Source organism: Platichthys flesus, chromosome 18 (assembly GCF_949316205.1).
Source record: "Platichthys flesus chromosome 18, fPlaFle2.1, whole genome shotgun sequence".
NCBI lineage: Eukaryota > Metazoa > Chordata > Actinopteri > Pleuronectiformes > Pleuronectidae > Platichthys > Platichthys flesus.
In genome coordinates, this window is record NC_084962.1 from 11024979 (window position 1) to 11042333 (window position 17355).

At 42.3% G+C, this 17355-nt stretch overlaps 1 protein-coding gene across 1 annotated transcript in view; it reads left to right on the forward strand.

The window, feature by feature from the left end:
• nbas (NBAS subunit of NRZ tethering complex) overlaps positions 1 to 17355 on the forward strand; it is a 145421-nt gene that overhangs the window by 47862 nt on the left and 80204 nt on the right. Inside the window, exons 27-34 of the mRNA XM_062411298.1 lie at positions 2458 to 2520; positions 4157 to 4279; positions 4370 to 4472; positions 4775 to 4852; positions 4997 to 5151; positions 9282 to 9394; positions 11820 to 11933; positions 14585 to 14698. Coding sequence (XP_062267282.1) covers positions 2458 to 2520; positions 4157 to 4279; positions 4370 to 4472; positions 4775 to 4852; positions 4997 to 5151; positions 9282 to 9394; positions 11820 to 11933; positions 14585 to 14698 — 863 coding nt within the window. The remainder of the gene's footprint in view (positions 1 to 2457; positions 2521 to 4156; positions 4280 to 4369; positions 4473 to 4774; positions 4853 to 4996; positions 5152 to 9281; positions 9395 to 11819; positions 11934 to 14584; positions 14699 to 17355) is intronic.

The following is a 17355-nucleotide window of genomic DNA, read 5'->3' on the forward strand; positions in this document are numbered from 1 at the left end:
GGAGTCCTGTGCTAACCTGAGCAAGAAGGTTTTCTTTTTGAAGTTTTGCTATGCTAATTTAAAGCTATCAGCTAGTCAGTAGTTTTCTTGCTCTTGGGTAGTCTAGAGTCACTGGTTTTCTTCCGATCACCTATACTCCTCTTTTTAACTTTCTACTATACTATCATTAGTGTTATTAGTGTAACAATTAATCTAAGAAGTACTGGTGTTACTGGGCAGCACAGGGGTGCACTGGTAGCCTCACAGCAAGATGGTTCTTTGTTTGAATCCCGGCTAGAGACGGAGGTCTTTCTGTTTGGAGCTTTGCATGTTCACCCCAGCTTGGCTTTTCTTGGGGTACCCCGGCCTCCTCTCGCATGGATGTATATTAATTGAAATCTCTATGTGTGAATGTGAGTGTGAATGATGGTCTGTCTCTGTATACTGATTCTGCGAGACACTGGCAACCTGTGCAGATTGTACCCCGCCCCTTGCCCAGTGTCAGCTGGGATTGCTTCCATCTCCCCGCTGCAAGCCTTTCAGGATGAAGCTGTATAGATAATGGATGGATGCACTGCTGCTACTGAAGAGGATAAATAATTGCTTGTCCTAACCCACAATTAATGCTTGTTGTTTTTTTCTGTCTAGCTATGTAGATAGCTTTGGATTTATGATTGGTGGAGGAAGTATCCGAAACATTTTACTTAACTAAAAGTACAAAATATACTAAATTTAGAGTAAAAGTACGAAAGTACTTGAATTTAAATATACTGTACTTGGATAATACATATACTATTAAAAGTATAAGTACTTGCCAGATCCATTTCAGGTGTTTCTTCTCCTCTGCTGCTGATTCTGCTGCTGCTGCTGCAAGGGTACATATATATGTAGTGGAGTAAAAGTGAGAGGTATCTAATTAAGTACAGATACTTGAAGAATGTAGTGAAGTACCAAACAAAGTAACTGTACATAGTAACATCCCACCACTCCAAGATGTCTGCTTTGAAAGGTTTTCGCTGCCAGCTCAACAGATTGGAAAAAAGACATTTAACAAATTCAGCAGCCTTGTGTCTTTGTGAGAGAGTCAGTATTGCGCGATGTTATAATCGACTGAAGTTGCTGTCAACTGTTTTTTTTTATGTTTATTTACCACTTTCCACAACAGAACAATATTTCCTAGTGAAACTGTAGACAGTGACTTCTGTGTTGCTGGAAGAGACCGAACTGCTGTTAGATGCAGAGATGCTCTGTAGGAAGTTCAGGCATCTGAGTGAGAGCACATGTACAACACCGAACCAGCTCTGCTTCACATCCCTCCAGAAAGATAAAGAGCTTCTCTGTGACAGATGCGGAAGAGACAGTCAACATAATGCCATAGCTAGATGTTTAGTCAAATCTTTTTTGTCTCGTTTTTATTCAGTTCAAATCTGAAGTGTAGTTTCTCACCGGAAACATTCATAGACTCAGATGCGGCTGAATCAAATAGATTCTGTTACGCTTCTCAAGTCGCTGCTGGCCACGGCAGCAAAAACTTGCTGAAATATTCAGCGTTATTAAGATGCATTCTCTTAATTGTCATTTAATACTGAAGTATAGTTGTTGAGCTTAATGACAAGCGAAAATTGGGTATTAAAAATACATGACTGCATATAATACTCCCTGTGCCAGACAGACCTCCTTTCTGCAGTTGTCGGATTAGCAATGCTGCAAGGCTGTACTGCATATGCCATGCCTCCGACTTCACATTTCTCCCAGGAGTGATTTCTCTAACTTACTAAGCTCCAAAATTGCCACCGCAGCCCGGAATATTACAGATTTCAAGGCAAGGAGAGAAAAATGACGACTTAGTAGTTTCAACCCAATTTTTTGATTTTTTTTTTTTGCGAGACCGCTTAATTAGGTCTAAATCTGCTCAGAAGAATATAACATGCATTCTGCCTGGGAGATTGGACGGGAATGCAGAAATGGGCAGGGGATTAGGTTGTGTGTGTGTTTGTGTTTTGTGTGTGTGAGAGAGAGTGTGTGATAGACTGAGGGAGAAAAGGGTTTTAAAACAGAGGAAGGGCAGGAGGTGGAGCTGAACAGACAGGCAGAGAAAAAGAAAATGATGCAGAGAGGTCAAGAGTGTTTTTAAAAGATGGTATCTACACAACAAAGGCAAACACACACGCACACACACACACACACACACACACACAGAGAAGGTTGTTTCATCAGGGTCAGTACTCCAGTGGGGTGCAGGCCAGCCTGACCCAGAATCCTTTGCCTCAAGGCACAGCATCATGGGGTTTTATTTTTAGTGGGGAATAGGTACAACCTCTCAGTAGTAGGCAACACCCACACACATACACAGTTCACTGTGTACTAAAAGCATAAATACACACTCTGTTTGTTTACCCTTGATGTATTTTAGTTTTTATTTAATGAAACAAAATAATCAAAAATTTAGTGTGTGTGTTTGTTTTTGTCATCCTACAGGCCGGAGACGGGCATCACCGCATCACTCCACGATCAGGTGGACAAACTTGAGAAGCATCTCAGGTACATTAACATTGCTGCAGCATCGTCCAGCTGTAATTGTCTCTCTCTGTCCTCCCCTCCATCCACCAACAGCTGCAAGAGCAGATTAGAGATGAATTTACAAACACTAGGTACACCCAGGCTGATTTGTTGATTGTCTCTTACTTATAATTGAATGTCCTCAGGTTCTGGACTATTTGTTGAACTAGACAAGTATTCAGTCCATATGTTTCTGTTGCACCCATTTTCAGGGGATTGAAAGTGCTGAAGAGAGCAGCCCTTCAGTTCGGTGATTAATGCTGCCTTGCTTGGGAAATGTTCACTTTGTAGCAGTGCTTATTATTTCCCTCCCCCAATTATGAGCCTGATGGAAAACACGAGAGAGAAGAGACACGGATGTACAGTCAACACACACACACACACACACACACACACACAGACATGCACACACACACAATCAAAGGACCACTGTCTGTCCCATGGTGTTCAAAAAGCCTCCGGCATTTTATTACAGGTCAAAATCACCTACGTGCATCTCTCTCAATCCCCCTCCTTCCCTCTCTCTTATTCTCTCTTTCTCCTTCACTTCTCTCCTTCGGTTGAAAGTCTGCCCATAGAGGAGTGACGAGGAGGATGGAATATAAAGATGAAGGCTGGTGGAGGGCGGGTGGGAGCCTGAAGGGAATGGGAATGTAAATGAAGATGATGAGGAGGGGAAGGAGGAGGAAGCAGCAAGAGGAAAGCCTGTGTTACAGCTTAGTGTTGGCCTTTGCTGACAAATATCCACACATATTTACACGCAGGCACACACATCGGATGCAGAAAAACACCGCCTGGGGAACCTGGAAAGTGTGTTCATGTATATGAAACATTGTGGCTCACTCACGCACGCACACACACACTCGTACCCAGATGAGTCAGGTAGTAAATGTGAAGTGTCTGCTCTGCGAGTGCCTCCAGAATAAAAGCTGTTTTCAGCTGCTGCCACTACCACTTGCCTGCACATTAATATGTGCACAGGGAACATGCAGACACTCCCACACACACATTCACATTCAAGCAAATATGCTCATGGTTGTAAATATCAAGGCTTGTTGTCTGTCTCTATCTCATGCTCTCAGACACACACACACACACACACACACACACACACACACACACACACAAACACACCTGTTTACTATGGTAATGAGTTGCAGTAGAGGGCGAACATCTGTAGCGGCACGACCCTGTTGAGACTTGGGGCGCCATGCTAATCCCACACCAACACACGCGCACACACACGCACACTCTTTCTCCCTCGGTCATATATGACAACACATTCTCAGACGTACAGAAATACACAAAAAAATGTGCTGTGTTGTTGCGCATTTTATCTTATTGCACTTCATTCTCGCTCTACACTTTCTCCATCTGCACTGTGGCTTGCAAATGACTTTCTGCTGCCAAAATAATGAACAGCTTAGAGCGTTCAGATCCTGTCTTTCTCCCTCTTACTTGCTCACTTGTGTCCCCCCCCCCCCCCCCTTCCCACCTTTCTGCTCTTTTTTTCTTTTGCTGACACCTGCTGCTGCCAGCCATCCTGTGTTTGAGGATTGAACACTCTGATTAATTTGACTCAAAAGTCTATGCCTCTGTGTGTGCTCCTTCTGAACAGTGTGGTGGAGGTTCTCGAGAAGCATGGTCTGCAGAAGCCCATCTCATACGTGAGGAACAGCCAGAACAGTGAAGAGGAAGCCCACCAACTCATGGTCAAACTCTGTCGCCACACTGGCCGCAAGTATGGAAATGCGCGCGTGCACTTTCATATGCCAAAATGTCCTTCAAGATTCTGTTAATCCTGAGTATTTCCATGTTCATGTGTCTACAGGAACCCTCCAGTGAGTGAGACGGTGTGGAGAGGGCTGCTGCAGGACCTGCTGGACATGCAGCAGAACGTCTACACATGTCTGAAACCAGAGACATGTCACCAGGTACCGCAACACAGAAAAAACCTCATTCCACACTAAAAACTCTGATATTAAAAGTGTAAGTTAAAGTGTACTTTTAGTTTAAGGTGTAAAATGTGTCCATATGTACAATTTGTACCTTAAAGGACACGTATGGCCCTAAATACACATACAACTGCATGTTCCCTGCTCCAGAGCCTCTGAATGAAGTGTTTAGATTAAATATCTACAAAGCTCCTTATCAAACACGGTTCAAACTTTTGTTCCCTTAAACACTATCTCTCCCTACATATCACTTTATCTCCGCTCCTCCCTGACCCCTCCAGGTATTTGTGGAATCTCTGTTGTGCTCCAGCCGCGTGGAGAACTTTCGCCTGGCCGGGCAGCTCATGCATTGCTCCAAGGTATATATTGAATATGACTTTCGGCTCCACTTCAGAGCTGCACTCACACTGCCCATCGGGGACTCCACCTTTTAAACCACACCACGTTGAATTTTAATGCTTGCAATCTCATTGATGTCTTGATTTTGAATTAATTAATTCCAGGTCAGCCAAGATGTTCCTGTCAGCTTGTCATTCCGGGGGAAAGGTTACTCTCTGAAAGTGGCCTATGACAACAGTGTGGAATTAGTGTTGGCTGCTGCCAGAGAATACTTCAACTCCTCCACAACGCTGACAGACCCCTGCATGGACCTGGCCAGGTGAGGAATACATTGAGGACGAGTGTTTCCATTCGTTTGAGGAGTAGTCGGAATCTCTTGTCTATTCTGCATTATTACAAGGGGCTATTTCAGATTTAGAACATGACTGTTTCATGATAAAAATCAAAATAAATGTTAGAAATTCAGTACTTTGTTGTACTTTATGTCGTACAATGCAGAAGTGTTTGTGTGCAGTCTGAAACCTCGCTTGTTGTGATGTTTGGGAAACACCATTTATTTCTGTGTGGGTGAATGTATGTTTTTGTGTTCTTTCATTGCTAGTGGCTGCTTTTATATCTTCTACATTATTTAATTTGACGTTTATAACATGTATTTGTGTGTGTGTGTGTGTGTGTGTGTGTGTGTGTGTGTGTGTGTGTGTGTGTGTGTGTGTGTGTGTGTGTGTGTGTGTGTGTGTGTGTGTGTGTGTGTGTGTGTGTGTGTGTGTGTGTGTGTGTGTGTGTGTGTGTGTGTGTGTGTGTGTGTGTGTGTGTGTGTGTTTGCTGATTTCAAATTCGCAGAGGGTTGAGTCGGGTGTCTAACCTTACCGTCTGTTCCTAGTGGGGAAGTGGGACAGTAATTGGGTCGTCTTTCATTTATAGTAACTAACACATGAGGCGTCCCTCCCCAGACTTGGACAGCATCATCCATTGTACCACCGTGTGTATTTTCTGCCTGCGAATTTGAGATATGACACAGAAAAGTAGTTTGTGAGCAGATGCCCGGCCCTTTGAAATGAATAGTCCTTACTGACTGGTGGCCTTCATCCTAGAGATTAAAACAAACCGCTCCACAGACACATTTTATCCTGTGTATGAAATATATCAATGACACGCATGTAATCGGACACGTGTTGTTCCTACATAACTGCCCTTTACTTTGTCCTGTGAATGGATGCCGAGCAAAATTTTACACAAGGACAGAAGGGCAGGGGATCCCCTCTTACAATACCAAAGTGATCTCAGAGCATCACTCAGGAGACAGAGCAAATGGGGGACACTCACATAGAGAGACTGATGCGAATGGTTTACGGACCCTGTTTGGTAAACATAATTAACATAGTGGATTATTTAGTCACTCGAGAGACAGCTTCAACCCTCAGGAGTTGGTGGAGACCAAAGCAAAGCTAATTTCAGTTAGATTCAACTACAAATATATAATGTTAAACAGTGTCTACTGGATCTAAAACTGTTTGTTAGCATGTTTCCCCGATTAAGTTTGTAAAATGAGAATATGACGTATAGGTCCTTAAGGCCAAAAGTCAAACAAAGCAGGCTCATAATATTCTTAAAAAGTGAATAGTTTTGTTTTTCCATTTGATATAAAATATATACAAATTGAATCCATCAGTCAATGTTAAAAGTAATATTCTTATTGATACTGTATAATCAGAATATATCTACTTAAGATAATAAGAATAAGAATAACTTTGATTTATTTTTATGATGTTTATTTTGATGCTTTGGCTTTAAGATGGTCCCAAGGAGTTTGTCCTACGTACCCGTCATTATCAGAACCAGACAAAGATCAATACGTCTGCACCTCATTCATATTCATATTAGTATATGCAGCAACACTTGATATCGTCTGATTCTATTAAATCTGTTCCTGCTTTTCAACTCAACTCAACTCCCAGTTCCCTGTGCTTTAATCTCCAGGCTGGTTGCAGTAAACTTGCTGTCAGTCCTGTTCTTGATAGATGAAATGTTTTGGAAATGTCTCGGGTGTAACATTTTGGAACTCGCAGGGTATGTGGTGACAGCACTGCACAGATCTCCACAGACATTATGCAGGGGAAGAAAGCCTAAAAGGAATGATTTGTTTTGTCGCCGGTCGTCTCTCTGGTATTTGAGAACGCTCATCTTGCGAGACCTTGAGTAGCGAGAGAGCTGGAGCGGAAATGAAATAGAGATGAAGAAAGCAAAAGACGAGAAAAATTAGAGGGAGATTGCGTCAGCTCGCTGCTGCTCGATGTGCTGGTGCACGGCTTGGTCGGGTGTCGCGTTGTGTTCAGTGTACAAGATTTATCTGCAGATTACAGCGCAGGGAGTAGGGGTGCTGAGGGTGATGCAGCATTATTATTATATTATATATAAAATCAGACATTATTCCCTGCATTTAATGACTTCATTATAACGCATTCCTCTCTACACGCTCATCTCTCCCTGACTCCCAGCATCCGTGGTGTGTTCAAACTGACACTTGAGTTTTTTTTCTTTTGTCTCTGAACGTTGTCTCCACACACGCGCCTGCAGACACTCCACAGCACGAGTACATAATCAACACTCTCCTTCGCTCATCCACAGCCCTCGCCTCTCCTGTCTCCTGGCAAGAACGCCGATACTCAAAGAGTGGGAAGCGGCGCGCTGAGTGCTTTGCAGTGTGCGAGGAGTCAATGCTGTTTTTTAAGATGTACCGTTTGGGTTTCTCTTATTGCACTGAGAAGGACTCTCCTCCCACATTAGCCGTCTTGGTTTCGCCCACCGCGAAGGTCAAAGAAAACGGCGGTTCTGTTTACGTTTCCTCCTCGAATAAACATCCCAAGGTCGATCCCCTCCTTTCTTCTCCAGTGATGCTGACGTCTTTAAGCCATCGATTTATGTGGGATTTGGGTTATTTAAAAATTAATCATTAAACATTTTGTCCCCCACTTCTCTGCATCTACTCTATATTTTGCTTTGCTTTGTTATTCTGATGAAAAACCAAGAAAATGTGCGCACTTGCATTTTAAAAGAGGCATACTCGCTTTCACACACACACACAAACACACACACACACACACACACACACAAAAAGCCAGTCAGTGTCTTGTTACATTTGATAAGTAATGTGCCACATAAGCCTATTAAGGGTAATGAGTGTAGATTGTGTTGCAAGAGAAACCTCCCATGTCGCAGATCTGTCGAATTAGTCTGACTTTGTAAATAAATCCATGCGAGGTGTGGGAGAACGTTTCTGATCACAATATTGTAATGTCACAAACTTCGTTGAAATTAAACAAGTTAACGCCACTTTTCGCTATGACTTTGAAAATGTTTACCGAAATGAGCAAAACTCTTCAGTCCTTAGTTCTGAGTTTGTCATCCAGTCGGCTCAGTTGCTCCACTGGCAGCACTGTCAAATGAAATGTACTTGACCAGTATTAAGTGCCACCATCACTCCTGTTTGAACCGAATTCCTCTCATGTAGAAAACAGTTTATGATTTAAGAAGCTTTAGGTTTCACATTTCTGATAATTACTTGCACTAAGGACTTATGGTTTCACCAGACTTTGTTAGTTTGCAGGCTTTCTCAATCAATCATTTTCTGTGAAATTTTGTGGAGGATGGAGGAACCCGGCAGATCCAGGAGAACTTTGGAATTTTTGTCATTTTCGATCTTTAGCCCCGGGGGGAGATGTACAACCTCAGAGAGCCCCTCCAGTATGGCCGTAGGCTCACTTTGTGGGAAATGCACTTTCGACCTCCCCAAAGCAGGTTGTCTTATCACCCCTGTTTTTTGTTGGTTGGTCTGTTTAACTCCAAACTAAATGGACGGTCCTGGTATAGGTCAGGGAAATATTCCCTGATGTTTCGGTGCAGATCTGGATCCAGACATTTTTGGATCACTTTCTTTAACATTGCGAGGATTCTTTTCAGCATTTGTCCAAAGCTTATAACCCAAGGAATAATAATGGATTTTGATCAAGCTTATTTACGTGCTTATTGCCGTTAGAAATTTGTACAATGTTGTGCAGGTTGAATGAATTTAAGGGGAGTATAGGGCCTAAGCGGATAGATGCACTTTACCAGTGACAGTCTAGTTCACTCTGGCAGATTTATTGATGACAAGATTAAAACTGCACTCGTATCTTTCCATTAAATAAATCTAGATCCAGCAAGAACACGTCACACTATATATTAAACAGTTTTGATGGACACGTGCATTAGCGAGCCGTAGAGCTGCTGGTAGGTGGATGTTTTAACACTTAGACGCAGCCAGTCTTAGTGCTAAGTAAGTTGACCGGGTCTTAGCTCCAGTTTTTTTTAAATAAAAACAGGTAAAGAAGGTAATCTGCCTTCACCAGACACAGATGAGTCTAACTGACTGAAAATTGTTTGCTGCTTCAACTTGTTTGCCGTGTTTTTCAGGGCGTGTCTCCAGCTGATCTCGGACAGTCCTCCGGCTGTCCAGGAGGAGCTGGACCTCATCAGCGCCCTCGGCCAACTGGAGGACTTCAATGTGAACATCCTCCCGCTGCAAGGTAGAGAGAAAAGACCTGTGTGACCAGGAGGAAGTAAAGTAGAACATTTTATCAGTCAGACACAAATATGCAGTTGCGTGAATCAGTCATTCTAGTGTTTTTAAATCAAATTGAATACTTCCCTCACCCATCCAGCTTGTCTCTCTCTCTGCCGTCAGCTCCTCCAACCCTCCATATGTCACTTCTTCTCACTACTATATCTAAATATATGGTTATTTATGGATCAGCTGTTGAGCAAACAACATCTGCCTGATGGCCTAATTAGGATTGAAGTGTTTGGTCTCTGCGTGTGTGCTCTCTCCTACACACAGACACACACAGACACCCATATACCAACAAACACAGACACACACACCTCCACATCCCTTCTTTTTTTTTCTGCTCCATCTGTAAACCTGACCGATCAGTATTCCCCTTCACGCTTGTTCCTGCTCTCTTTTCTGGCTCCACATTGGTACCCGACCGGCATGACTCTCTGTTGAAAGGAAACTGTGGAGCCAGAATGAAGCGGCTCGGCCCCCTCACCGCCTCACCTCTGAACCCAGGTTTTGTTTGCCCCCGAGGCCCCGTCCCCATCTTTGCCCTCATCAAACTGAGCTGCCAGCATTAAACCCCTGTGACAAAAAGAGCCATTAGCTGTCATCCCTCCCTCTCTGTCTCTCTGTCTCTGTCTCTGTCTCTGTCTCTGTCTCTCTCTCTCTCATTCTCTCTCTCTCTCTCTCTCTCTCTCTCTCTCTCTCTCTTCATCTTTTTGTCCTTTCTTTGCATCACTTATCCCTTGTTTTTTTTCCCACTCCTTTTTTTGCCTCCTAACTCTCGTTCCCTTTTCTCCTCGCTCCTTGCTCTCCACTTTCCGATTCATACTTTTCTAGGTTGTATCAGTGATTATTTTCTAAAGCCTGTTTCCAGTACTCAGGACCAGAGTGTCTCTACAGCTCTGTATTGCCAGTAGTGCTCTTGTACACTAGAATATTATTTATACCATCCCAAGGACACATGCACTCATACTTTATACACATACAAGAAAATACACCTTATTTTTCTCTTTCTACAAAAGTTAGAGCCCCATCCTGCATGCAGGGTTTGCACACTCTCAGATAAACACAAACAACTATCAAGTGAAAAGATTTGAGCGCAGGTGATCCATTTAAGGCCGTCTCCTGCCGCTCTCTTACAGAGCCTAAGGCGAAGCTTCATAGACACCACCCTCCCTAGAATTCCCTCCAGGCCTCGCCCAAAGTGATGCTGAGATCCTCAGCAGGGGTTTCAGAGGAAGCACAGAGACCTGTAGAGGCACTAAACAGGCCAGGTTTCAGTGCAAGATTAGAAAAATATGGAAATTGAAAGTTTAAAACCTGTCTAAAAAAAATCACTTCCATCCTGAGGATTGAGAAGAGCCAGTATGCTCCCAAGTATTCTCCAAATCAAATGCCCACTCAGTTATAATCAAAGAGTAAGCTCTGAATTTCAAAAACCTAAGAACTATGTAATGGCCTAAAATATTAACAGTAAACACTTAATGGTGGTTTAAATTCATGATCTTAAAAGCCAGATGGACAAACTATTAGGACCATCTCTCAAAATGTAACAGATCAACAGCACTACAAAGTGCAGCCTTCAAAACGAGCATGAGGCTGAATAAGCACCTCTCTAAAGCAGCTTACAATATAACTTAATATTATAATCATCAATAAGGTGACATTTTTGGCAGAACTGTTGTGTTTGACTGAATTTTGTCAGGTGGACCTAATATACTGCTAAATGATGTAATAACTTGCGTGTTGTTGTTGTTAAAGCCACAATAAATTGACCAGTGTATTTCCAGTCTGATAAGCCAAGTATTGCCTTACGATACATTTAGTAAATGTATAAACTCATTTTGTAGATACGTACGTACTTTTCTGTCGGCAAATATGCAAAATGCCTGAATATGTTAATTTGACCATTGTTTACATATTTCAGTTTAGTACTATCTTGTAATATCTGCTTTATATTTCCTCAAGGACCGACACTTATTACAATAATTTAATGGGGTTAATCTGATTATTAAAGTCTTGTTTTGTCTATAAATATCAGCACAAATTTAAAAATAACCATCACAGTTCCAGTCCAAGATGTGGAGAGAACAATTGCTATAAGAATTATCAGTAAATCTATGCATTTTTTTTTATTATGATAATCAAATTTTGATAACATATTTATTTTTAGTCAGATTTTCATGGAAATGTCTCGATTCAAGGGAATGTGGCCAAAATTGTTGTTTACTCTAATGTTTGTTTAATGATTTTGTTTAAAGAAATCCTCAATATTGTCTTATGTATAATGTTGGGCTCATGTACTACACAACATTTAATTATTTTCCTGACTGTTCTTTACTGTACAGTAACATGTCTGTCAACTTCCTCCCTCCTTGTCTCCTACCCAGTGCGGCTGCGATCGAACCGCCTGTCTCTCATAGACGAGTGCATCGCCCACTGTTCCACAGCGTACAAGCAGTCCACAACTCTGCTGAACCTGGCCTCACTTCTCCGAGTGGCAGGTACTCAAAGATTCACACGCGACAAGTCATTTCCTGACACCACTTACCTCATCACATCATTATAGTCCTTTTCCCTTTTTTTTTTCAACAATTTCCATCATGTTAATAATGTGCTTGAGTGTAACATCAGTGATCCAGACGATTCGCTGCTCTGGTGGCAGGTTCACGACAAAGCTCCTGAGATTAAGTGAGAAAGAGCAGCTGACGCGGAGTGCAGTGATGTACCCCAACACGCGTGGGCACTGACAGTTCTCACACAAGAGGGGAATTCATCTTCATGAGTAGTGTTTCAGCTCGCAAGCAAAAATCCATACTAAAGCACTTAAGTGACACACACACACACACTAACACACACACACACACACACACACACACACACACACACACACAGACACTATGAAGGAATGAGCAGATTTCTTTTCTCAGTGCACATACCTTGTTTACTCTCTAAACCCGTTTTCTTAGCTCAACTTGCTTGTAGTTGTTGTAGCGATGTTGAGAATCAATAGCAGTTCGATACCGTCTTTGCTAAGTTCACTTGACTGTTGTTTCATTCCGTGGTCAAATTTGCAGCCTCATTATCCTGTTTTGATCCTGTTAGCTCGTTACATTTCAGACGAAATGGGATTTTTTAGACTTTATCCATGTTGAAAAATCCAGACTTCTTGGATTTGTGGCACCAAAAACCCAGGCTCCCAATTTTCGCCCTGTTAAGCACATGTGATGACCTCAGGTTTTTTTTTAAGAACTCACAGAAAAAAAGGGCTTTAAGCTCATACACGGGACCAGACCAGCAAAACCAGAAATCAACACAGATCCAGTATTCAGCTATTTGTACCTCTAATGCCTCTGGCGATCCTCATTTGCTGTGCTTTTAATAAACAGATTCAATGTCTTCAAGCGTAATATTCCTCTCTGGAGGAGTTACCATGATTACAAAATTATTTATGGAGAAATATGTCCAAAAAATTTCTATATTCTAAGGAAATTCATGTAGTTCCATCTTTACAAAACTACCAAAGTAGTAAACTGATACCTGAAAGAAAAGACAAGGTTTTGTCTCCCAAAGTGACTCCAACATTTCGGTCTTCTTGTTTTAAGTTTCTGCTCTTCAAGAATCTGAAGTCATCTCTTCTGTGTCTCCCTGCTGCTCTGTTGCCTCCCTCCCTCTCTCTCCTCTCCTCTCCTCCGTCTCTTAACCCGCAGCTCGCTCTGTCTTCCCTCTCTGAGGCCTGTCACCAGCTGGAGGAAACCTGCTAACTGGCCTTGTGGCATTTCAGTGTCTGTGCCGCTCACATTCAGTCAGCAGGCAGCTCTCGCTGTGTGGTTTCAGAAAAAAGAGGCACGGGGAGATGAGAAGAGGAATAAACAAATTTTTAAATAAATAAATGCGGGGGGGGAGGCTTTTGAAGGGCGCATAGCTGCGGGGCTCTGTGGTGAATATTTAATGCAGGTATCAGCAGCACACCGGCTGAAAACCCTGAGGATATCGCTCCTGCCTCTGTCTACGGAATGGCTCTTTAAATTCTCTCAGCCTTATGGGCAATGTGTAAGAAAAGACTTGTTTTTGTCTGAATGTGCCAATAATTATTATATTCCAAGTAAAAAATTAAATTGTGCTGCCAGGGAAAGGATCCCGGGCTTGGTCAACTGGAGGGTTTTTCTATTTGTCGTTTTTCTGACATCGCTCACCTTTTCACCCCGTCCTTTGAAGGGTCCATCAACGACCGGTAAAGGTGGCAATTGGATTTCCAAGATGTCTGACTTATATTGGCTTGAGATAAGGGTTGATAAAAGCGTTTGGTCTTCACACACCTCCTCTATATTGAGGTCTTAACAGCCTTTTGAAGACGTCCCTTTACCAGTCACCCTGAAAATATTTGACCGAAGCCTCTTTCTCCCCTCCTCCTCGCTGTAAACATTGCTTTTCTGTCCGACGCTCACTCTGCACACAAATAGTCGCACACTTGCACACACACACAAACACACACACAGAGGTCAATCCATTGGCATCACATTCCTTCATCTCTTCTGCCGCTGTTTGATCGTCAGTGTTCAGTTTTGTTCTGAAGTCCTTTTTCTGCCCGAGCCTCTTTTGATCGTCCTGTGCTCTCCTCTTTGTTTATCGAGCTTACACTGCGATCAAAGGTTGTCCGGATTCGCCACGTGAATGTTAACACCACAACCAATCCCATCGACATTAAGATATCAAACTCAGGTTCATTCCTCCTTAGCCAGACAGTGAGAGACAGTGTTTTTTATTTTTTATTTTAATATTTCATCCTCCCTCTTTGAGATGAACAGACGCTGCAATAACCTCATTTATACCAGACGCCGATTAATATGTAGTCTCGGGTTTGGTTTGTGATGCAGCTAATGCATCTAGGCATTGAAATTTTCAGCTGTGTGTGTGTGCGTGTGTAGTCGTGTGGGGATTTAATAAGATGTTCATTAAGCCAGATGTTGCGCTGTATGTGTAATGCAGGGTGATGAGTTTTACTGTGTAAGCTTTGACGTGTTCACATTTCTCAAAATGAAAAATATATATTTTTTTAAATATACCATCCAACATTGTGTTTGCGTGTTGCTTCTCTCAAGCGTTGATGTCTGCTGGAATAAAACCAATCTGTGTAATGTGTGCGTGTGTTCAGGAGATGACGAGGCCACGCGAAAAGGCCAAGTGCTGAACCTGCTGGCCGAGCAAGCTCTCCAATGTCTTGACTTCAAGACCTCTTACATCCACTGTCAGGACCTCATGGCTGCAGGTAGGTACCTCAGATGCCTCTGGAAAACTGTGCAGCCTCACACAGCCGTCTGTAGCAAGTCACAAAAGTGTACTGAGGCTTGTGAGGAGCTTATGTGACTTTAACTCTTAGCTCTCTGCTGTTTTTCTCATTTGACTCAGCGATAACATCCCGGGAAGGGAAACGCTGTTTGAAAAGGGATTTTGACTTTTACCGGCAGCCTTTCTCATCTTATGACAAGCTCCAGGGTCAGTTTTACAAAAGTGTTAAAATGTCACACACCCTGTTTTGCTGCCTGCCAGCCTTCAGTTAGCTGTGGTGCACAGAGAACTAAGCTGCAGTATCACGACCTTGGTTGATAGTAGTGATCGAGTCAATCAGTTGCCTGAGGCTCCCAGGCCTGTGTTTATATATATATATATAAAAAAAAAAAAAAGCATTGTAAATGTCATTGTGCCCTGCTGGAGACCCTCACTGACAAATCATATAAGAACATCCACTCACATACTGAGTGAGGTCAACACCGGCAGATGGGAGCGGAACTCAAATCATAGAGATAGTTTTCATTTTATTATTATACTTTAGCCATTAGGTTGTCATTCATTATTCTCATCAAATCTGAAATCCAGTGTGTGTGTGTGTGTGTGTGTGTGTGTGTGTGTGTGTGTGTGTGTGTGTGTGTGTGTGTGTGTGTGTGTGTGTGTGTGTGTGTGTGTGTGTGTGTGTGTGTGTGTGTGTGTGTGTGTGTGTGTGTGTGTGTGTGTGTGTGTGTGTGTGTGTGTGTGTGTGTGTCCAGAGAGAACTGTACCTTATGGTCGAGGCAACTGTCAGAGATGGTTAATGGGGGAAATGGTGGCCTTTCATATGAATTAGTGTAAGTTTTGGCCTCCGCATTCATAACTCAGCTGGTGGAACCTCCGGCTCTAACGTGGTGGTTAATGCAGACATGAAATGGTATTTATCCTCTTATCTTTATCTTGGTTATCAATCCAATGAGTTAATTCCTCATAACTCCCAGTCCTACTAATAATCTGAAAGACAATCAACCCAAATGGTTATAAGCATCGAATAACAAGTCAAATGCCTTTATTAGTCCCAGTTTACAGGTCAAAGGTGAAATGTCAGTGGCACCAAATAAATGGTTTTGATAATAAGGTTAAAGTTCTAATTGGACATTTAAAAAAAAAATCTCTGAATAAAACCTGCTTTCCTCCCCTATTATAAATAATGTCAACAGCATAATGTTATTCACTGTCAAGAGATTAAGCTTAACGAGAAAAATCTATAAGTGAATGTATTTTCTTTATTTATATTCACCAGGATATCAAGATTCAAGATATTGATTCCCAGCTGCAGCAACATTATCGCAGTCACACATTGGGGACTCCCATGAGAACACCTTTATTGCAGATTTCAGTTGGGATTTAAACCAATTAACACACACTAATAGATAACAGTCCCTGAAATGTGCCTCGTAAATGGTGAAATAATCTAAAAACGACGAAAATGGTAAAAAACTTGATCTGCCCCTTTGTCTGCATCCTCACCAAATGAAATTTAAATAGGATCTTTCATGATGGCTTTATCCCATCCTTCCCCCAAGGGTGAAAACATAACCTCCTTAGAAGAGGTAATGACAAAGATAAACTAAGAAAGTATAAGACAGAGAGCAAATGTCACTGGGTGTGTTTAACTGGAATCAAGATGAAAATCCCAAATTAAATAAAGATTATCTGAGCATCCACAAATGTGTGTCTTCATATGGTAAAATAATTATAACTCGCTAAGAAGTTTGAGTGTGTATTTGTTCTTTGATATTTCTTTAAAGTTGGCCACTAAATTAGTTTAAAACACTGCGAAATTACTCGCTTTGAGTGTCTCACATCCAAGCTCAGTGATTTTGTACCTGTTCATGCACAGGAACAATAATTAGGATTCTGATATCCCAGTAATATTCCTACTTCTTCTCTCCCTCTCACACTTTGCCTGAGGGGATTAAGACTGGTCACAGAGGTAATGATATTTTGTCTGACCCGCCGTGTCATGTTACTCCACGAGTAAAAACAAAATGAAGGTGAAAGAAGTTTCAGATCTTCAGAGTCTTCCCGCCGCACGGAGAGAGGCTGTGCAGATGAGGAAGGTGTCAGGGAGAAAGGGAAGGTGTAATCAGATAAGCGCTGGTGTTCATTGTCTGGGAACACTGGGGGAGTAATTGAATCTGTTTGTCAGAATGAAGTCGGGCCGGCGTCCTGGTTTTTGACTGTGATGAAGCTGGAACAAATGTAGAACAGTTATTACAGCGCGCCAGACTGATATTTCCCTTCAATGTGAAACTTGCAGGCTTAAATGGGTAATAATATCTCAAGGGCTTGGAAGGTTAAACCTTATCATACAGAATGAGTGTGTGCTCTAACTTGGGTGTCTTAATGTGTCGATGGGCCTCAGGCTTCTCTGATGAGATCCAGGGTGGATTAGCCGGGATTGAAGGACACTGATTAGACTGAAAACGGCCTTTGTTAGGCTGCATTGAATGATCTGTCTGTGTGGGAAGAGAGTTAATGTGTGTGTTTATATATTTGACAATTTGACCTTATTTGACCTCATGTTTCACATAGCCTGATGTGTTTGTGGAATCTTTAATGCGGCTGCTGTTATCTCCTGCACTCAATCTGACTTTG